Genomic DNA, 23,442 nt, shown 5'->3' with positions numbered 1-23,442 from the left:
ATTCTTCATTAATCTATTTCTTTTCATTTAATTGCATTTAACATGTTATAATGTAAGATAATCAACATTATGACCATTCACCATACTTACTCTTCCATAATAATCATGAAGTATTATTATGTGATAAACCCTAATTATCCAAAACATGTTACAATGCAACTAACACGAAAAATGCAATTAATGTTAATAAATGCACAATTAAACACTCATATCATTATGGCAAAGTAGGGAAAAATCCTACCTTAAGCTTGTCTTGCCAAATCCTCAAGCTAGCCACTAGAAGTGCTCCTCAATAAAGCTTCCTACACAATTAATTACTAAATTCATTACTACATCAATTACAGTAACCATACTAACTAAACCCCTTAAACATCCCCTTTAATTTCTACAACTTAATTAAATATGGAGTAGTCTACTAAACTACTTAAGACTATTAAGACAAGATTAAAGAAAAAAGGAGGATAAATTAACTTACAAACAAAGTGGTGAACAAAGGAGGCAAGAATTCTTCTTTAGAGAATTAGAGTTTTGAGAGGATATGAAGGTGGGTGGTTTTTAGAGAGATGTTTAAGATTATAGAGAGTGGTGAATGTGTTTAAGAATGGGTTTTGGGTGGGGAAATCTGAAGGGATAAGCCACACTCGACTGGCACTCGGTCGAGTGGTCGGTCCACTCGGTCGAGTGGATGGTCACTCGGTCGAGTGGATGGTCACTCGGTCGAGTGACCGTTCTTACAGGCTTCCAGCCTACTGCCAGATGGCACTCGGTCCTTCACTTGGTCGAGTGGTGCTTAACTCGGCCAAGTCAATCCTCTACTCGGTCTCTACTCGGTCAAGTCTCAGTCTTTATAAATTCGAGGTATTACAATCTTCCCCCTTGAAAAGAACTTCGTCCCCGAAGTTCACACCCAACACTATGAAAGTCAAAATTCTATATCCCATGAAATTCTCAAAGTGGAAAGCGGTGGGTCGGGCATCGTGAAACTAACGCGCTATGACTAATTAAAACTATTAAGCTAAGTAAAAGAATTAAGAAACTCGTGCTACTTGTACTTGAGTAATACGCCCTACCCCTCTAGAAACATGGTTACGACCTCGTAACCGACCCATACCTGCTCGAAAAGGTGAGGATATCGCTCTTTCATGTTTTCCTCGGCCTCCCAAGTGGCCTCTTCAACAAGATGGTTGGACCATAACACTTTCACCAAGATTGTCTTGCCATGTCTTGTCATCATAACCTTTTGGTCTAGGATTTCATTGGGTGTTTCCACATATGTTATGGCATCATCATGTTCGATCATCTCCACCTCGAGCACATGAGAGGGGTCACTTATGTATTTACGCAATTGAGACACGTGAAAGACATTGTGAACTCGGTCCAAGGCTGGTGGAAGTGGTAAACGGTAGGCCACTTCCCCGACTCTATCCAATATTTCATAGAGGCCAATGAACTTTTGGCTCAATTTGCCTCTCTTCCCAAACCTCATGACTCCTCTCATGGATGAAACTTTGAGTAGCACTTTGTCTCCTACAACAAATTCAATGTCAGTTCTCCTCAAGTCGGCATAACTCTTTTGTCTATCTTGTGCCGCTCTCATCTTTTCGGATTACATGGACTTGATCAATCATGTCTTGAATCATTTGAGGCCCCAATAACACGGCTTCAGTGCTATCATCCCAACATATCGGGCTTCGATATTTTCTCCCATATAAAGCTTCAAATGGTGCCATGCCAATGCTAGCATGGTAGATATTATTATAGGAGAATTCAATCAAGTGTAGTCTTTCTTCCCAAGAGCCTCCAAATTCCAAGACACAAGCTCTCAACATATCTTCCAATGTTTGGATGGTCCTCTCCGTTTGTCCATCCGTTGCCGCGTGAAAGGCATACTCATCTTCAATTGGGTGCCTAAGGAGCTTTGAAGTTCTTGCCAAAATTTTGAAATAAATCGCGAGTCTCGGTCCGATACAATGTCCTTTGGAAATCCATGAAGCTTGACCACATATTTGCAATAAGCATTAGCCAACTCTACCTTGCTCCAAGTGTCCTTATATGCGATGAAATGAGCCGACTTGGTCATTCTATCCACAATGACCCAAATCATGTTGTTCCCCTTTTGGGTTCTTGGTAGTTCAACTATGAAATCCATAGATATCGACTCCCACTTCCATTCCGGCAAATCTAAGGGTTGTACTTTTCCTTGGGGTCTCTTGTGTTCCCCTTTTACTCTTTGGCAAGTCAAGCACCTTGCCACGAATTCCGCTACCACCCTCTTCATATTTGACCACCAAAAGGTCTTCTTACGGTCCTTATACAACTTATCGCCACCTGGGTGCACCGAATAAGGTGTGTTGTGGGATTCATTCGTTATCTTCTTCTTAAGTTCATCATAATTTGGTATACACCATCTCACTTTGAATCTAAGGCTTCCATCCTTATGCAACTCAAATCTTGAGGGCTCTCCCCTTTCTAGTACTCCTTTCGATTCTTGAATCTTCACATCACTTGCTTGCCTTCCCCGGATTTCATCGTACAACTCGGGATCCAAGGTCAAATCTCCCATTGTTTCCCCTTTTCTTATCACATGGATACCCATCTTACTCACTTCTTCCTTCAACCTTAGCATGGACAAGGCAGTACACAAGGAGTGCACTGACTTCCTACTCAAGGCATCAGCCACCACATTAGCTTTCCCTCATGATATACTATCTCCATGTCATTTGTCCCCAATAAGCTCGATCCACCTCCTTTGTCTTATTTTCAACTCCTTTTGGGTGTAGATATACTTCAAGCTTTTGTGGTCGAAAAACACCTTAAAAGTCGCTCCATACAAGTAGTGCCTCCAAATCCTCAAGGCAAAGAAAACGGCTCCCAATTCTAGGTCATGGGTTGGGTAGTTCTCCTCATAGGTCTTCAATTGCCGCAAGGCATAGGCAATGACTCTAACATTTTGCATAAGAACATATCCTAGACCATTCTTTGAAGTATCGGTGTAAACTTCAAAATTTTCACTCCCTTCCAGCAAGGCTAGTACCGGGGTCGTGGTTAGGCGCTCTTTTAGGGTCAAGAAGGCCATCTCACAACTCCCGTCCTATTTGAAAGGGTTCTCTTTTCTCATAAATGATGTCAACAGCCTAGCAATCTTGGAGAATTCTTTCACAAATCGGCGATAATACCCAGCTAGGCCTAGAAAGTTTTGAATTTCCGCTACATTCGTGGGTGTCACCCACTTAAACACGGCTTCAATCTTGGTAGGATCCACGAAAACTCCTTCCTTCGATATTATATGTCCTAGGAAAGCCATATTCTCCAACCAAAACTCGCACTTACTAAGCTTTGCATAGATTTGGTGCTCCCTCAAGGTTTGCAAAACGATTCCTAGGTTCTCCTCATGCTCTTCCTTGGCTATTCATGAGGTCCATGAAAGCGACCGGTGCGTTTGTTAACCCAAATGGTATCACCACAAACTCGTAATGTCCGTACCTTGATCTAAATGCGGTCTTTGGAATGTTCTCATCCTTGATCTTGAATTGGTGATAGCCCGATCTTAGGTCAATCTTTGAAAATATTCCGGCTCCACTAAGTTGGTCAAACAAATCATCAATTCTCGGTAGAGGGTACTTGTTCTTGATGGTGACGTTATTCAACTCCCTATAATCGATGCATAGCCTTAACGTCCCGTCTTTCTTCTTTACAAATAGAACTATTGCTCCCCATGGTGAATCACTCGGTCTAATGTAGCCTTTATCCGCCAACTCTTCTAATTCCTTTGGACCCATCCGGTACGGGGTCATAGAGATTGGTCACGTGCTCGGTTTCAAGTCCACCCCAAATTCCACTTCTCTGGGTGGAGGTAACCCTGGTAACTCCTCCGGAAACATATCCTCGAAATCTCTCACTACCGGTATATCATGTGCTTGCGGTCTCTCCACTCTAGTGTCCCATACATGACACAAGCGCAAAGGATAAACGTTCTTCAATCACGTCTTCAAGGTCATCACTGAAACTAGCTTTACCTTTGGTTTGTCCAAGTAGCCCTTGTATGACACCGTAACACCCTTGGGTCCTCTTAAGGCGATCTTCTTTTGGTAACAATCTATGTTGGCTTTGTGTTTACTTAGCCAATCTATCCCTAGGATCACTTCAAACCTCTCTAGAGGAAACTCAAAGAGGTTTGCCGGAAAGTTGGTCTCATGCACCATGACCGACACTTCCTTATATACTTTTGAACATAAAATTGAATCTCCCAAAGGTAAGGACACGTCGTCATGGGCTAGTTCTCCCTCCCTCAATCATAGGGTCGACACATGACTCTTAGACACGAAAGAATGAGTAGCCCACGAGTCAAATAAAATGAAACAAGGATGAGAATTAATAAGGAATGTACCGGAGACAACGTGTGCATCCTCCTCGGCACTCTTCTTATCCATGGCAAAGTGCTTGCCACTAGACTTGGGTTCACCATACACCATGCTTGCCGATTGGGTTGGTCTACTTCCCGAAGCATTGCCTCCCACGAAGCTTCTCGCTCTAGATGGAGCTCCCCGGTTGAAATTTCCCTGGTTGTTGCTGCCATTGAAGTTGGAGTTAGCATTCCTTGGGTTGCTTCATACCCTCGAACTCCGGTTATTGGTCCCACTTTGAGAAGGAGTGTAGTAGGAGTTTCCTTGCCCGAACCTCTGGTTGGGCCCTCTTGTAGTGCTCGTGCACTCCACCTTTTTGTGGCCAAGGCCACCACAATTATAGCATCAAGGTTCTCCTACTTCACTCACGGCCCTTCCGCCGTAGCTGCTCTACTTCCCGTAGCCACTTGTAGGCGCTCCTCCCGAGTAGGATCTAGCTTGATTGAAATTAGTCTTCTTGGGTTGGTACCCTCCATTCTCACTTTCCACTTTCCTCTTCTCCCCCGACCTTTCCTTAGCCTCCTTGGCCATGCCGAGTAGCCTCTCCGTGTTTCCGGCACTCGCATAGACCTCTTTCACACTTGACACATCTTCGGGTTGGAGCTTCTCTAGGATCTTAACGGTTAGTCTTTCTTCAAACTTGAGAGCCAAGTGGGATTGGCTAAGATGAAGGTCTTCCATGTATGTAACTAGTTCGCTGAAACAGTTATAATAGTCTTGAACGGTCATAGCATAGGCCATGACAAAGCGATCGAACTCCGCCCAGAGTTTGCATCTTACATGCTCGGGGATGAATTCATTTCTCATATCTACCTTGAAATCGGTCTATGGTATTGTGGCCTCACCTCTTTCCTCATAAAATTCTCTCATAGCGTCCCTCTCTTTATACCACCATCCCCCCGCGAGACCTCCTAAGTAGAAGGCGGCTTGCTCCACCTTGAGCTCTTCGGGGCACCTTACTACCCTCGAACACATTCTCCATTTCCTTCACACAATCGCTAAAGAGAGAAGGCTTCCCAACCCCAAGGTACTTGTTGGGGCGGTGACGCGAGATGACGGTGCTCACGGCGGAGGCATCCATTGCCACATCTCTCTCTCTCTAGTGACATTCCTAAGGGCCTCGGCGAGGGCTTCATTTTGAGCTATGAGTCGCTCCATTTCTTCTTCAGACACGCGGGATGGAGGTGAAGGGGTCCTTACACGGTTTCTCGACATTATGTCTCTTCAATAAGCGTAACAAACGTCAATACATGCTACAAATTAGGAGGAAAAAGGCATTGGCCATAACTCAGTTCCACTCGATCGAGTGTGGAATATCACTCGGTCGAGTGGTGAGGTCACTCGGTCGAGTGGCATCCCACTCGGTCGAGTGACTGGGCTTACAGAAAGTTTCCAGAATTCCCTTAAGTCTACTCAGTCGAGTAGTCCTTCTACTCTGCCGAATGACACACACTCGGTCGAGTGCCAAAGCTTACAGGAGGTCCTAAGGGTTTGTAAATATGTCCACTCGGTCGAGTGGCAGGGGCACTCGGTCGAGTGCCTTCTAGTCGACCGTGTCCCTTTTTCCACTTGACCAAGTATGCATCTTAAAGGCCATTTAGCTATCCCAACTCACACAAGTCCACGTATAACCCTATTTACATGTTCCTAAATGCATGTACGGGGAAAGTAGAGGTATTGATATGACATACAACTCACATATGATGGCAATTAGTATATACTCACATCAAGACATCCAACACATCCTTGATAATTGTATCATCATCAACATGTTATCACATAGGAAATTATCAAGTATGTAACAAATCCACAACACTAAACAATGAATATGCGACACCATATGCACTATGCACGCCCCATTACCCCCGCATAGTGACAGACTTAAGTTAAGAGGACAATGGCACAACCTTGGGACGTCTCCCAAACTTGTTACAAGATCTATATGACTCAAACCGAGTTCATTTTAGATTGACTCACCCTAGTTCATTGGTTCATTGGTTTAGGCTCCAAAACCGATGCTCTGATATCACTTTGTAACACCCCTATAAGTCGGGATCCTTTCCCTTAGGCATTCCCACCAAACGCATGGAGGCATTACAAGACTTGGTTTCCCAAGTTTGTAGTGCAAACAATCAAGTAAAGAAGTTCTAAACTCAATATAAAGATAGATAAGTTATAGTTAGTTAAGTGGTTACAAGTCGGGGATGCAAATACCATCCCAGTTATACAACCAAATCGAAATAGGAGTTTAAAAGTAAAAAACTAAGACAAGTATAAGCAGTGAAAATAATGAAGACCGCTCCCAAAGTCCGCGACTCAATATGCACACCTTTCACACTGCTCCCCATATGGGCAGAAATCACCATATGGTTCACCACAGACAATTCAAAACCTAAGTGTTAGTTTAATGATATAAATGTTCAATTCATGCAATATTAAGCTTATCTAATCATATGACATTGCTAGATGAAACCAACAAAGTATGATGAAAGATAGGAATCTCCCTCCAAAATACATCTTCACAACCGGTGACCGGGACACGCCCACGACGCCACTATCACACAAGGTACTCGGAACACGTCCGTGGTACCGGGCCCGAGTGCGACTCGAGTCCCCTGCTAGATGTCGTGTCTCACCACACGAGTCCCTCCATAACCCAAGTAGTAAATGTTCACATCCCCCTTGGAGTGAGAAGCTCCAAGGGTGACTTGAGCGGAAGACGGTTTTCCAACCGCCTTCCGTCTCCAAAATCGTAACCAAGAATCCTCCAACATCCTCCATTGTCAACCCAATCACCAACAAGCCAAATACATCCAAACAAGGCAAATATACAACCACATCAACACAACAACTAAAATCATACTCAATTCTTCATTAATCCATTTCTTTTCATTTAATTGCTTTTAACATGTTATAATGCAAGATAATCAACATTGTGACCATTCACCATACTTACTCTTCCATAATCATCATGAAGTATTATTATGTGATAAACCCTAATTATCCAAAACAGATTACAATACAACTAACATAAAACAAATGCAATTAATGGTAATAAATGCACAATTAAACACTCATATCATTATGGCTAAGTATGGAAAACCCTACATTAAGCTTGTCTTACCAAATCCTCAAGCTAGCCACTAGAAGTGCTCCTCAATGAAGCTTCCTACACAATTAATTACTACATTCATTACTACAATCTATTACAATAACCATACTAACTAAACCCCTTAAACATCCTCTTTAATTTCTACAACTTAATTAAATATGGAGTAGTCTACTAAACTAATTAAGACTATTAAGATAAGATTAAAGGAAAAAGGAGGATAAATTAACTTACAAACAAAGTGGTGAACAAAGGAGGCAAGAATTCTTCTTTAGAGAATTAGGGTTTTGAGAGGATATGAAGGTGGGGGGTTTTTAGAGAGATGTTTAGAATTGTAGAGAGTGGTGAATAGGGTTTAAGAATGGGTTTTGGGTGGGGAAATATGAAGGGATAAGGCATGAAAGCGACATTCCACCAACTCAACTTCCCATATAAGCCACACTCGACCGGCACTCGGTCGAGTGGTCGGTCCACTCGATCGAGTGGGGCTCCACTGCCCCACTCGGTCGAGTGACCGTTCTTACAGGCTTCCAGCCTACTGCCAGATGGCACTCGGTCCTTCACTCGGTCGAGTGGTGCTTCACTCGGCCGAGTGAATCGTCTTCTCGGCCTCTACTCGGTCAAGTCTCAGTATTTATAAATACGAGGTATTACAAATTTCCCACCCTTAGTTGACCATGTTTTGAGTGACTCAGTTACGTTTAGAGATGACATAGACCTGTTTGACGAAGATGATGTGTAACACCCGCGAATTTCCCATTTTGACATTTAAAATTTATTAAACCGTTTGATTTCTTTATTTCATATTTTTGAATTACTCAATTTAATAAATTTAATGTCAAGCACGATTTTTATAAACGTATATATAAAAGCTCATTTTTTATAAAAAAAAATAATACGTATTATTAAATTATATTCTTGAGGCATAATTTATATAAGAATATATGTATATATATATATATATATATATATATATATATATATATATATATATATATATATATATATATACGTATTTTTGGTCGGATAATAATAGTGACGGTAATAATAATAATTTCCGTCTCAACATCCGTCTAGCTATAGACCGTCACATTTCACTTTGTACATGCTTTAATCTGGACCAACCAGTATTCGACAACACATCACACCCACCTAACATCCTACACTCTACTTTTAAAAATATCTCTTATTATTATTATTATTATTATTATTATTATTATTATTATTATTATTATTATTATTATTATTATTATTATTATTATTATTATTATTATTATTATTATTATTATTATTATTATTATTATTATTATTATTATTATTATTATTATTATTATTATTATTATTATTATTATTATTATTATTATTATTATTATTATTATTATTATTATTATTATTATTATTATTATTATTATTATTATTATTATTATTATTATTATTATTATTATTATTATTATTATTATTATTATTATTATTATTATTATTATTATTATTATTATTATTATTATTATTATTATTATTATTATTATTATTATTATTATTATTATTATTATTATTATTATTATTATTATTATTATTATTATTATTATTATTATTATTATTATTATTATTATTATTATTATTATTATTATTATCGTTATTATTATCGTTATTATTATCGTTATTATTATCGTTATTATTATCGTTATTATTATCGTTATTATTATCGTTATTATTATCGTTATTATTATCGTTATTATTATCGTTATTATTATCGTTATTATTATCGTTATTATTATCGTTATTATTATCATTATCGTTATTATTATTATTATCGTTATTATTATTATTATTATTATTATATATTATCTTTATTATTATTATTATTATTATTAATATACATATACTATTATATACCATTATTATATTAAAGTGTGTGTGTGGTTATTCTTGTGGTTTTATACGCACAAACCCCACCTCCCCTTATCTCTCCTTCTTCTCTTTCACGCAACAACAACAATATGCAGCAGCAACAACAACAACCCCGTACATCACCATTTTCGCCCCTTCAAAACCAAGATCCCTCCCTTATTTCTCAACCAAACTTCACCATTTTTACACCATTAGCTTCCTCTCTCCATCCTCATTCTTTTAAGGTAAGAAAGCTTATGTTTTGACTTAGTTTCGAAATGGGCAACTTATGACAACTCGGTTTTGGTGACTCGTGTAACTCATTTTTCCTCTTTTTAGTTGAAGACAGAAGAAAGGCTCGTGCTTTGGACGTTTTTACTCGGGAATTCGAGGAGAAAAGGTAACGGTGATAGGTTACTCGACAAAGTGTGATATTTCGCTCCATAAACTCGTTTTTAGCTTCCTTGTGTGTTAAAGTTGTGTTATTTATGTTTAATTTCATTTGTATGGTTACCATGGAGTACTCGTCTTACTTATGCTCGAAATTCCGTCTTGAGTTGTTGCTGAGAGTAGCCGTTTTAGTCCCGTTTACGACAGAAATTAATGGTGTTATTCCTTAGTATAGTCGTGCTCTCTTCCTCTCGTATTTGTGTTTTGTTTTCCGTCTTGAATTTTGGATAAAAGAGCTGCTGGAGCGCTTCTTTTGGTACCGTGTATGAGCAGTTTCGGTCCCTGTTTTGGGACGGACAAATCAGTCCCGCGGACAGGTGTTCCTGCGTATTTGCCTCGCATTAAGGTGGTCTTGGGTGTACTTACTTTTCCCGCTTTAAATTGCTCAGCCTTGAACCGTGATGACTCTGTTTTGGGCGGCTATTTACACCCCCTTTCGGGACAGCCGAAGGTGACGGCTTGGGCCGCATTGACGCGGTTTTTATGAGGGTCGTATGAGTTATGGTTGGCTTGGTTTTGACAGGAATTCTGAGTTGCTTGACACGGGATAGGGCTGTTTTGGAATGGGTTTTGGAATGGGTTTTGTGGCTATGATGGGGTAGTCACGGGATAGAGCTCTCATACTCGGCTCCCTGCCTTCTTTTCCCCTTCCTTTATTCCTTTTCTCTTTTTCCTTTATGATGGTTGGGCTGGCATATTGGGCCATGTTGCTGTGTGTTATAATCGATTTATAAGTTCGACTATTGGGCCACATTTAGTTTATGGGTACCTAAGTTTGGTTCATTCGAATGGTTTAATTCCCGTCTCGTGTTCTATACAAGTAATCCGTTACTTATCGCTCTTTCACACATCCTATTTATTGGACTTTACATGTTTATTTGGTTGGGCTTGTCATATTCAATCAAGTGGATTTGTCTTGTTAATTTAAGTGGATTTATCTTGTTAATTTACTTGGACTTGTCTAGCTTGCTTGTTGGGCTTGTCTTCTTTATTTAATTGGGCTTATCCTAGTCCATTCATTAGATTTCACATGACTTATTTATTGGGCTCATAAATGGGTCACTTGGACTTGGTCACATTTTATCCCGTATATTTCATATACCGTAGATTATTCATTATCACTTGTTATATTTTATTTAACCGGCATGTTAAATTAGAAAATGGAATATCTATTAATATAAGACAAGTATGAGTTATTATTATTAAATAGTTATTTGTGAAGAGTCATATTCTTGATAATGCCTTGTATTGTTCTGTTGTGATAGTCTCGGTCCTATCAGATACTAAAGGTGAGCTATAAGCCCTCTAGTTGCGATATGATCGCCGGGGTTGATGTTCTCATCCGTACTTATGGTGAGATGCAAGCCATAAGTATGAATGTGACATTATTGATCCCGTGTCATATGATGTTTGCATGATCATTCTTACTCTTATTGTGACTCAAGTGTGACGTTTTACATTGTGTGACGACTTGACTTTCCTTATTTACCCTTTCGGACCTTTGGTTACGGATATGTGTGCCATGTTTCCGGATTGGGTTATCCTTCCGCCTCTTCGGACCTTTGGTTACGGACTGTGTGCCATGTTTCCGATTTGGGGTTACTCGACCTTTGGTTACGGACTGTGTGCCATGTTTCGAGTCTTGGATGCGGATAGGTTACCGCATGTCGAATCGGGTGACGTCTATCCCGAGAGTCTGGATCCAGGTTTAGACTAGGACCGTATTATGATCGTCGTCCTACCAGGAGGTTGGAGTCTAGGATGTAGTCTTGTGTGTGGTATCTCGGACATGCTTTAAAGGTAGCCTCTGAGCCGGATACTTCATCTACACTTTGTGTCGATCTTACACTGGTTGAGTCGTGTCAATATGAGTTGGTTGACTTTATTGTTCTATGCCGTTGATTGCATACTTATTCTAATGTATCATGCCTATTCTATCAAGAAAGTACCATGTCTATCTCATCATGATTTTCATTATATCTCCTTGTTCTCTATTTGTTCATATATGTTGCATGATTAATATGTTTAATTAAGTGGTATTTTACTTGCATTTCGACATATTGTGGCTGGGAAGACCTTGAGTTACTCCCCACTGACTGTGGCGTTCATGTTTACATGAATGACAGGTTGTGAAGATGCTTACGTGGGGAAGACGTGTGGGCTAGCGAGAACTAAACCCTTGGACCTTAGTTTCTAGATTAGAAAACCCTTATATGTTTATTCGTGGGATATCTTTTCCCCGCCTTCTAGACTTGGGTTGTAATAACCTAAATTTGTGTATTATTGTGTTCGTTTCATTTCATTTTTGGCACCCGCGTGTTAATCCTTAACTTATAACAAAAAGTTTTTAAAATCTCAAAATTTCCGCTATAATTTATTAGTTATATTTTCCGCTTTATCGCGGGGTGTCACAGTTGGTATCAGAGCATGTGTTGCTCTCGACGCACACACGTGTACCCCGAATTTAAATTTGAACTTGACCTTGAATAATGAATGAGAGATGGGTAGACTTAAGGACCTAAGGTGGTAGTCTGTAGTGTGTTTGCTCTTTGTTAGGTTCTAACATGTTTGTTGATTGTCATTTAATAATTGTTGTGCCCTTGGATCAATTACCGTGAGCTTACCTACATGAAGATCAAGATTTGGTGCCTCTTGCTGAGGATTGAAGATTTGTTCAACCTTGAAGAATGCTTCTACTACCTTGAAGATGTTTCTCATTCTTTGTGTATCTTGCCTTATTCTTTACCTCTTGGTGCTTATCCTTTCTCTAAACTCTTGAAAGTTACTCTTGTATTTCCTAACTTGTTCCTTATTTCTTGCTAATCCTCCCTTAACGCCTTTTTATAGTACTCTTTCTTTTGAGGGATGTTGACCTTGGTTGGGGATTTTGACTTTTGAGGAGATTGTTTGTGGTTGACCCTTAATCCTGGTTTTGAGAGGATTTGATGTTGGAAAGGCTTAGGTAGTGTGATAAGACATATTTTATGGTTCTTTTACCTAGATCCTTGATAAAGTGAGTATATTTGATTGGTGGATTTTGTGTGTCAAGTGCGAGTTGCATTGGTTACTAAGGTTATAGAACCTGGCTTTGTTGTTTACGATTGGGATACTAGTGCTTAGTACTTGACCAAAGGTGGATGAAATTGAATGGTGGATTTGAGGATATGGGATTGCTAAGTAAGTCGGATTTTTGATTGGCTCCCATAATCACTTTGGACATGAGAGTTTGATAATGTGTATGACCATATGAGAAAAGCTAATGGTGGGATTATTGGTTGGTGTAAGTGAGTGATATTGATTACTACTTGAGGTATGATATGAGAGTGAGAGTAAGCTACATTGTTGGGGAGTCTTAGCACTTGTTATAGTAACTAGAAAGAATAATGGTATGGTTAACACCAATTGTTAGGCTAAAGAACATAGCTTCAATTTATGGTTTTAGGAACTTTGCGGTGGTAAAGCGTTGTTACAACTAAGACCTTGTTTCTTGAGAATTCAATGGTAAGTAAAGTTCTAGGATGTCATATTTGAAAGAATACTCTTTGGGATGTTGATGACCATCATGGATTGGTGATGTGATTGAAATTAGTTGACCCTTGAGAGTTCCTCAGTTGAGAGAGACTTATTATTGAGAAGTATTTGTTAACCGTATAGTTTTATAAACCTTGAAGTCGTATTGAGTACTTGAGATGATGGGATGATGTTGTAGTTGAGTGTAGTTCCGCTTTTGGGAATCCTTAATAAGTAAAAGGATAGAGAGACTCGAGGTCTCATTAATTTTTCAGACTTTGGGTTGACATGTTGCTACCTTGCCTTATAGGAGAACCTTTTAGAATATTTGAGGAACCTTTTCTGGGAGTTTAGAGCGCGGTATTGGGATTCTTGATTGAGGGTTTACTTTTCTGAGGAACCCATGGTTGACACTAGTTGGACATGAGTATAGCTTTGTTGGAAACCTTGACCTTGACGGTGTGGAGGTTGTTTCTGTTGTTTGAGGATTTGTTTGAGGATTTGGAGTGATGAGATCACACTTATTGTGGAGTACCTTGTTTCTTGGAATAGAATAGAATAAAGTGACGTAAGTGATTTGAGGAAATCCTTGGGAGTGTTGTGGTTATGAGTTTTGTTACTAGGAAGTTTTCAGAATCGTCTAGGAGGATGTTGTTGTTTGAGGTTTGAGTACTTGGCGTTTCCTTGTTGTCTAGTTCCCTTCTTCTTTGTCATAAGCGTTGCCGATCATACCTCTCTTCCTCGTTTTATCTTGCTCCTCTTTTAAGTTTGACACTAGTGACCGATGAAAACTCTACTCTTCACATTCTTATTGTCATGACTTCAATTCTTACCCTATGAAGTTCATCATAGCTCTTTCGTTGATTAAGTTTGGACTCTCTTAGCGTACCTGGTATTTATGTTGTCTAAATTGCTTTTCTTTTCATACAATTCCTAAATATTTCAAGCTACCAGTTTTGATTCGTGTTAAAAGTTGATGTTAAATTTGAAAAACCTTTATCTTAAGGATTTGAAAATGAAAATTTGATTCAGTTTTCTATTTGTTCTTTGAATATAAACTTATTTATCATGAATTTAGTTGCTAAACCTGATATTTCTTTAAATTTTAACCAATTTCAGTTAACTTTGATCTATTTATGATTTCTTTGTCAAAGTTTGATATTACATTTTAAGAAATTTGACTCCCTTTTGAGTTTAAAGGTGGAACCTACCTTTCTATTTTGGCTTTTGCAAAAGAAAATTTGAGTAGTTTGCCTTTCTCTTTTGATTTTAACGTTGATCGGATGATAGAACTCGTTATTGGAGACGTTTGATAACTTGTTCTACCCTTGTCGGCGAACGATTTTTGTTCAAAATCTGTCTTTGACTTGGAAGGTTAGCGTTCTTGTGTCTCTGGGTGTGCATCTTATTCGTATAGTGGTCGGGTATACATAAACATAAAACCATATTATCATATCTTGGTAAATTTGGTGGCGTTAAATGTCCTAATGTACTCGCATGAATATTTACAATAATGATGTTAAATATTTTACACAGGAACGGTAGTAATGGTTATGTCTAAATGTTCCCACATGTAGGATGTCATCTGGGTCCTAAAGTCCTTTATGTGAGTCTGTGTGCCTATAGTTATACTTATTGCCTTCATCGTATTAATTATTTCAGTCGAACCTAAAACCTATAACATGATAATAAACAGTGTTGTTATTTTTGTTATTGAATATGTTCGTTATTACAATGTCGTAAAGCACTAAAGTGATTCTTGCAAATGCATGGGTATGATATAAAGGAAACTGTTTGATATAACACGACAATTGGCATATTTATATTCTCGAGTCGTTACTATCAATTATATTAAAATAAAGATTTTTATGATAACTATGTTGACAATTATAATAGGATAACCCTTTGATGATTCACATGATATGCATTGGTTTAAATGATAGTCGTTATAGTTACGTTTAATCGAACCGCGAGTTGCCTATTTGTTCAAACCGTGCAAACCAGAGAAGTTGTTCAAGTTGCTAAACTTTTATCATAGATAATATTCTACAAGGTATATGATGGCAAATGTATATGTTAAGCTATTTATGCGATATCTCTTGTTTTGTTGAAAATGAGTTATACTAAGTTCTTTGGACACAATCGAACGATATGGTTGCTAAAATGTTAAACACATGTGTGATATGGAAGTAATGTTGTTGTTGTCATGGGCCATATGTTGTTACGTTATTGAGAAATACGTTTTCAGAATTTATATCATACAAACTGACTAACTCATGTTGCGTGTCTAATGAGTCAAATGGTTTTGATTACATGTTATGTTTTTCGTGGTTTCAAAGTGTTTAAGTGGTGCATATGTGCAGCATGTTTTAATACTCCTGGTGATTGTTTAGTAGTAGGGCAGAATGAATGTGCATATGGTTCAATTGTTCGGAATTAGTAATAATTTTGACTTGGGAGAGGAATTTGATGGGGTCAACGTTAGATTGTATGCTGATATACGTGTATCCTTGTGGTTGATCTTTCTAAGGTTGTTGTTCTCGGGTAGATAATGCGAACTGTGATGATCTTGAGTTGACCAAAACCCTGGTATTACAAATGACTACTCGAAAACTTGTTATATAACTTCCGCACCCTTAAACCTCGTGAATGAATCCTTTATATTAACACCCTTCTACGGTAGCACCCTTGTGTCATAATTTGTTTAACTTTCCACTCTGTAGGATGGATCCCTACAATGTACACCCGCGAGACTGTTGCATGTCACTTGATGCTGACTTCAATGAGCATTGTGAGAAACTTTGTGCTGCCATGGACAAGTATGGCCATAATGGGAACCCGAGTACTTAACTAATACTCGATTAAGAGCGTATACCCTTATATCGATACTATCCCACGACTCGGCATACTAAAGGACAACAAACACTTCTATATGAGAGAGTTGTCCACCCATTGCATGAGGTTATGCCGTGACCCCATTCATGCGGCGGGGCCGATTACCCGCCCGAGCATACCTTTGACTTTATATCGGGCGACCTGAGATACGAATTTTATGCTAATGTACCTGATGCCGAAAGTACGATCGAACCGCCCAAACCAGACTTTGGGGAAGAGGTGAACCAGGTAGGGAATGACATAGAAGTCACCAGAATCAGAGTAAACGCGACCTAAGGACTGTTATGTTAGAACTAGTAACACCATGATCGGTTCGTTATGAAACTGTGTAAACCTTTGGTTCTTTTCTTGTTGTTCTTTTAGTTAATGTTGTGTTTTAAGTTAAGAATGAGCTAAGTAATAAGTGTTGCTTGTTGACAATCAGCTAACTCCATAATGAAACCTTGTTTTCGACCTTAATGTTAATGCAAAATTTCTTACCATGTGTTCTTCTCTGTTACATGTTGTTGACAGTGATTTTGTTGCATACGTATATGAAAGTTGAGAAGAGGTTACGAGGACGTAACCATGTTTTTAGTTGGGTAGGATTGTAAAATCTTAATGTTATGTTGCACTTGTTTATAGATTGTGGTTTTGATCAAGTTGATGTTTCGTTGTGTGGTACCCATGCAAATGAGTTCTCTATGTTGTGTAATTAAACTGCTGCTGTTATGGCGCTCCGATAGTTGCACGAGTTCATGAGTGGTGATAGATTTGCATGAAGTAAGTTCCGGGACGTAACTTTCTTTTAGGAGGGTAGAATGTAACATACCGTTTCACCCGCGTAAGATCATGATTTCTTGTACTAGAAAAATCTGTGTTGGTAACCACGGTGGTTCTTGGAGGTTCGGTGGATGAGCGAACTTCGGGACGAAGTTCATTTTAAGGGGGGAAGACTGTAATACCCCGTATTTTATATAATATAATTAATTAAACGGATATTGTATATATAATTATTATATATTATTTTACTAATTATGTCGGGATAATAGTTGAGTCGAGTAATTGTTGGGTCGTAATGATATCGTAGGATTAAGTTATTCGTGAGCTTGTTAAGACGGGTTTAACTGAACGAAGTCCCGTTAACCAACTCGTCTACCAACCACGCGGACCATGACGTTTACCCATTTACCCAGAATTAATTACCCATGACCCAATTAACCATTTAACCTAAGTTTTAACCTAATTTTACCCTAGCAACTCCCTCAACCCGCCTCCCCCTTTCATGACCCTTTTGGCGCCTTTCACGCAAAACGAGAGAGAGAGAGAGAGAGGAGGAGTGGTGACGGCGCAGCAAGGAAGGTCAAAGGGAGGTTGTCGACGGCGTAGGGTGGCCCTGGTGGTTGTTGTGGTGGCGGAAAGGTAAGGGGTCACATCCCTCCTCTGTTTTCATCTTTTATGTCGGGTTTTTGGGTTGTGGTTGCGTGTCTTAGGGAGGGGATAAGGGTGGTTGGTGTCGGGGTAATGGTGTTGAGTGGTCTGAGTCGCCCCTATTGGTGGTGGTTAGGGAGGTTTTGGGTGGTGGTAGTGGTTGTGAGAGGCGGCAGCGACAGGGGTAGCCAAAACGGGTTTTGGGTTGTTTTTACAGTGAGTTTTAGACGGCTGGGTTTGAGGTGGCACCACCGTGGACTCGGGGGAGGTCGAAATGGTGGTGCCACGGTGTCTGGGTTCGTGGGATGGCGGCGAGTTGACGGGTGGTTGTTGGGCAGTGGTTGTTTAATGGTTGCGGTGGTGACAGGTGGAGAACGAGGGGTGTTGGTGAGGCGTGGTGGTGAACCAGGCCAAATGGCGGCCCAGGTTGAACCGCCGGCGGCAGATCGACCCAGTGGGGGTGGCCGTTGGTGGTTGGGTTGAAGTGGGGACCACGGCTGGTGTTGACACGGCCACGTGGTGGCTGTGGTGGCGGGTGAGCGTGTGTGAAGGGACGGGGGTGATGACGGGTTACTCGAGTTGTTTTTGAAACGGGTTTTCATAGTTAATCGTTATAATTTGTTAATGGGTCGTATGTTTAACTAATTAATTTAATTCCGAGTTATTTAATTAATGAAAGACGGGTTTAAGTCGGGTTGTTGAATTATTTTATGTTTGAGTCGGGTTTTCTTAAAATGTTTAATTCGTTCAATACTTTATCTATCATAGTAGTTATTTAATTTAATTCCCGAGTCGGTTAAATAATTCAAGTCGGGTTTTGAGTCGGGAATGATTAAAGTGGAAAGTTACTATTTCGGGAAGGTTTCTAATTTGGGAAATTCTGTATTTAGTAGTTAATAATAAATATTATAATTGTTTTAGGTGACGGATTCGTGAAGGATCGATAACCAAATTCATTGCCTTATTTCTAGATCGCTTGATCGCTTAGTTGGATTTTTGGCACTTTGAGGTAGGGGAAACACACTTGACTCCTTATCGTATTATTGAATCGAGTTGACTTGTTTATGTTTCTTATGACCAAGCTGAGATCGTTGACTTGTTCGTGGTTGTGTTTGATGTTGTGTTGCATGTAATGAGGTGGGGTTCGATTGTTAGTGTTGAGTATATTATTTCAATATTTTGATAGTGGCATGATTCATTCATTAATATACACATTGTGTTGCATTATTCTTGTTGAGCATGTCATATGCATTGGAGTTGGAGGATGGTGTAGGAGTGACGATGTTGAGATACGATGTGGATTGTGATAAGGCCCAGGCGGGTTCTGCAGGACTTGCCCTGGTGTCCTCGGTGCGGAGCGGATCGGCTACGGTCGATATATATAGTCTACCGGGGATCGGTATGCATTTGGGTTGTCGGGTTATGAGATATGAGAAAGGAGATATGAGATGTGTGTGATGAGTTGAGATGGAGATGGAGGTGGCGGAGTATCATGCATATCATATTTTATTGTTTTATCGTTTTCCCTACTCAACCTCGTGGTTGACCCTGTGTATTCGTGAACTTTGTGATGAACCGTTTTATGGGAGCAGACTTGACGGGTTTAAGAGATAGGACGGAGAGCTGGATGGGCGTGAGACATTGGATCGACGACTTAGTGCTAGATCATCATCTAGAAGACTTCACTTTTATTTATGTCAGTTTTTGTAATTTAATTTAAAAAGAGAATTTGTAATAATTGAGTTAAAATATTTTATAAATTGCCTTGGAGTTTTATTTGTTATTCACTACCTCGGGAAACCGAGATGGTAACACCGTCATTTATCTGAGGAGTCCTAGTTCAGGCCCTTAAATAAACGGGGGTGTTACAAAGTGGTATCAGAGCGAACGATCCTCAGGCCTAAACCAATGAACCTAATGAACGTAGGATGTGTCTAAATAAAATGAACCCCTGGGAATAAACTGTTAGGAGCTCACAGTGCGGTTAAGAAGGCGCCCTTAATGCGTGCTCATTTGCCCTCTCAGTTTTGAACCAGGCAACCCAAGAGAAAACGAGTGAATGGGGTAGTTAGAAGGAAAACCTTGGATATAAGCGAGTTGATGTATACCTTGAGACCCATATATTCTAACCATTCTGCCGGACAACGTTACAGTAAGTGTTTTGTATAAATGATGACGTGACCATATGATGTCGTGGAGATGAGTATAAATTTTCGTGTTCAGTGTAATAATCAATGAAGTGTTGGATTGTGGTAATCGTGAGCGTGAAAATAATTGCGAATTGATAATATTTATCTGGATGGATGTGAATGACGTGTTAATAGTGCTATTATGTCTGGTAATATGTGGTTATGTGATCCCAAAGCCATGCTAGTATAGTATCGTGATCGTAATGAGAGACACCATTGAATCGCTTGTTTCCAGTCGTAGCAATCCTGATTAGACGTAAGGGGTAGGTCGGGATGCGAAGGGACTTCTATGAGATAGATGTTTACGTTAATACAAAAGTGTGGGATTTGAGTTAGGATGAGTTAGTATCGGTAGTATGGTTGTAAGAGCTTGGAACATGGAAAAAGAATGATTTAGTGTTGAAATCCGTTTGTTTGATTTTACTCTGTAATTGATCTTGCTGTCATTTCCTTCCTGTTAATTTTCTACGGATGAAAAATTTATGAGAAATAGCCTCGTGAGTTAGTGTTCTTTTGGCGTTGGTTTCATGTTTATAGGGTATACGGATTAAGAGTAATAAATGTTTTAGTGGGCTGTGGTCGGGAAGTTCCTGTGCAGTGATGTTTTGACCAACGTTTTTGTAAAAATCCTCACTTAAATTGTGTAAATGATTTTTGCATAATTCCAACTCCATTGACTAGAGGTTTCGCACACGTTTTCAAATTGATAAGCCACGCAAATTCTTGATGTCTCTATATTAAATGGTAAGCCTTGCAAACTGACCCAAGTTTCGGACCAATTCTTTGTCACATACTTGTTTGGACCAACTGAGTTGTAAAATTCTTTAGAAATTGAATTCTTGAACTTTCGACCTCCTTCTTTTTATCACGAACTATTAACTCTCTGTATGTTATGAAAAGTAATATAACTTAAGTTTTCGTTGGACGGCTGTTTATTCGTGATTTTGAAAGTTACAACGTGAATCATGACCTGTAAAATGTACGTTCTATGTTAAGTCTCCATACAGTTGTTTGGTTAATTAATGAGCCTTAGTGATGTGAAATTATAATGTTTTACATGATGATAGTAGCACGCATGTTCAGTAGTTATATATCTTAACAAGTGATACAATTAAAACTTAGTTGACAACATTGTTGGCATGATAGCATGAGTAAAATTGGATAGCTTAATTTGATTCTGAATCGAGGGTGAAATGTTTATACGAGTCCAGTTGTTTGCATACTTTGTATACATTTGGCATGATGTAATGTCTCTGGGTGTGCATCTTATTCGTATAGTGGTCGGGTATACATAAACATAAAACCATATTATCATATCTTGGTAAATTTGGTGGCGTTAAATGTCCTAATGTACTCGCATGAATATTTACAATAATGATGTTAAATATTTTACACAGGAACGGTAGTAATGGTTATGTCTAAATGTTCCCACATGTAGGATGTCATCTGGGTCCTAAAGTCCTTTATGTGAGTCTGTGTGCCTATAGTTATACTTATTGCCTTCATCGTATTAATTATTTCAGTCGAACCTAAAACCTATAACATGATAATAAACAGTGTTGTTATTTTTGTTACTGAATATGTTCGTTATTACAATGTCGTAAAGCACTAAAGTGATTCTTGCAAATGCATGGGTATGATATAAAGGAAACTGTTTGATATAACACGACAATTGGCATATTTATATTCTCGAGTCGTTACTATCAATTATATTAAAATAAAGATTTTTATGATAACTATGTTGACAATTATAATAGGATAACCCTTTGATGATTCACATGATATGCATTGGTTTAAATGATAGTCGTTATAGTTACGTTTAATCGAACCGCGAGTTGCCTATTTGTTCAAACCGTGCAAACCAGAGAAGTTGTTCAAGTTGCTAAACTTTTATCATAGATAATATTCTACAAGGTATATGATGGCAAATGTATATGTTAAGATATTTATGCGATATCTCTTGTTTTGCTGAAAATGAGTTATACTAAGTTGCTGGACACAACTGAACGATATGGTTGCTAAAATGTTAAACACATGTGTGATATGGAAGTAATGTTGTTGTTGTCATGGGCCATATGTTGTTACGTTATTGAGAAATACGTTTTCAGAATTTATATCATACAAACTGACTAACTCATGTTGCGTGTCTAATGAGTCAAATGGTTTTGATTACATGTTATGTTTTCTGTGGTTTCAAAGTGTTTAAGTGGTGCATATGTGCAGCATGTTTTAATACTCCTGGTGATTGTTTAGTAGTAGGGCAGAATGAATGTGCATATGGTTCAATTGTTCGGAATTAGTAATAATTTTGACTTGGGAGAGGAATTTGATGGGGTCAACGTTAGATTGTATGCTGATATACGTGTATCCTTGTGGTTGATCTTTCTAAGGTTGTTGTTCTCACGGTAGATAATGCGAATTGTGATAATCTTGAGTTGACCAAAACCCCTGGTATTACAATGACTACTACGAAAACTTGTTATATAACTTCCGCACCCTTAAACCTCGTGAATGAATCCTTTATATTAACACCCTTCTACGGTAGCACCCTTGTGTCATAATTTGTTTAACTTTCCACTCTGTAGGATGGATCCCTACAATGTACACCCGCGAGACTGTTGCATGTCACTTGATGCTGACTTCAATGAGCATTGTGAGAAACTTTGTGCTGCCATGGACAAGTATGGCCATAATGGGAACCCTGAGTACTTAACTAATACTCAGTTAAGAGCGTATACCCTTATATCGATACTATCACGACGGCATACTAAAGGACAACAAACACTTCTATATGAGAGAGTTGTCCACCCATTGCATGAGGTTATGCCGTGACCCCATTATCTGCGGCGGGGCGATTACCCGCCCGAGCATACCTTTGACTTTATATCGGGCGACCTGAGATACGAATTTTATGCTAATGTACCTGATGCCGAAAGTACGACTGAACCGCCCAAACCAGACTTTGGGGAAGAGGTGAACCAGGTAGGGAATGACATAGAAGTCACCAGAATCAGAGTAAACGCGACCTAAGGACTGTTATGTTAGAACTAGTAACACCATGATCGGTTCGTTATGAAACTGTGTAAACCTTTGGTTCTTTTCTTGTTGTTCTTTTAGTTAATGTTGTGTTTTAAGTTAAGAATGAGCTAAGTAATAAGTGTTGCTTGTTGACAATCAGCTAACTCCATAATGAAACCTTGTTTTCGACCTTAATGTTAATGCGAAATTTCTTACCATGTGTTCTTCTCTGTTACATGTTGTTGACAGTGATTTTGTTGCATACGTATATGAAAGTTGAGAAGAGGTTACGAGGACGTAACCATGTTTTTAGTTGGGTAGGATTGTAAAATCTTAATGTTATGTTGCACTTGTTTATAGATTGTGGTTTTGATCAAGTTGATGTTTCGTTGTGTGGTACCCATGCAAATGAGTTCTCTATATTGTGTAATTAAACTGCTGCTGTTATGGCGCTCCGATAGTTGCACGAGTTCATGAGTGGTGATAGATTTGCATGAAGTAAGTTCCGGGACGTAACTTTCTTTTAGGAGGGTAGAATGTAACATACCGTTTCACCCGCGTAAGATCATGA

The 23,442-nt window shown here is 38.9% G+C and overlaps 1 protein-coding gene across 1 annotated transcript; it reads right to left on the bottom strand.

Moving 5' to 3' along the window:
* Positions 1-269: 269 nt before the first annotated feature.
* Positions 270-1,597, bottom strand: LOC141656835 (uncharacterized). Its single transcript, XM_074463899.1, has 2 exons — positions 1,112-1,597; positions 270-302 (listed from the first exon to the last, which is right to left on the bottom strand). Exons 1-2 carry the CDS (start codon positions 1,595-1,597, stop codon positions 270-272), a joined length of 519 nt encoding a protein of 172 aa, XP_074320000.1.
* Between the last annotated feature and the right edge of the window lie 21,845 nt (positions 1,598-23,442).

This window comes from Silene latifolia, chromosome 1 (assembly GCF_048544455.1).
Source record: "Silene latifolia isolate original U9 population chromosome 1, ASM4854445v1, whole genome shotgun sequence".
In the NCBI taxonomy this organism is placed as follows: Eukaryota; Viridiplantae; Streptophyta; class Magnoliopsida; order Caryophyllales; family Caryophyllaceae; genus Silene; species Silene latifolia.
This window is presented reverse-complemented; position numbering and strand designations above follow the sequence as displayed.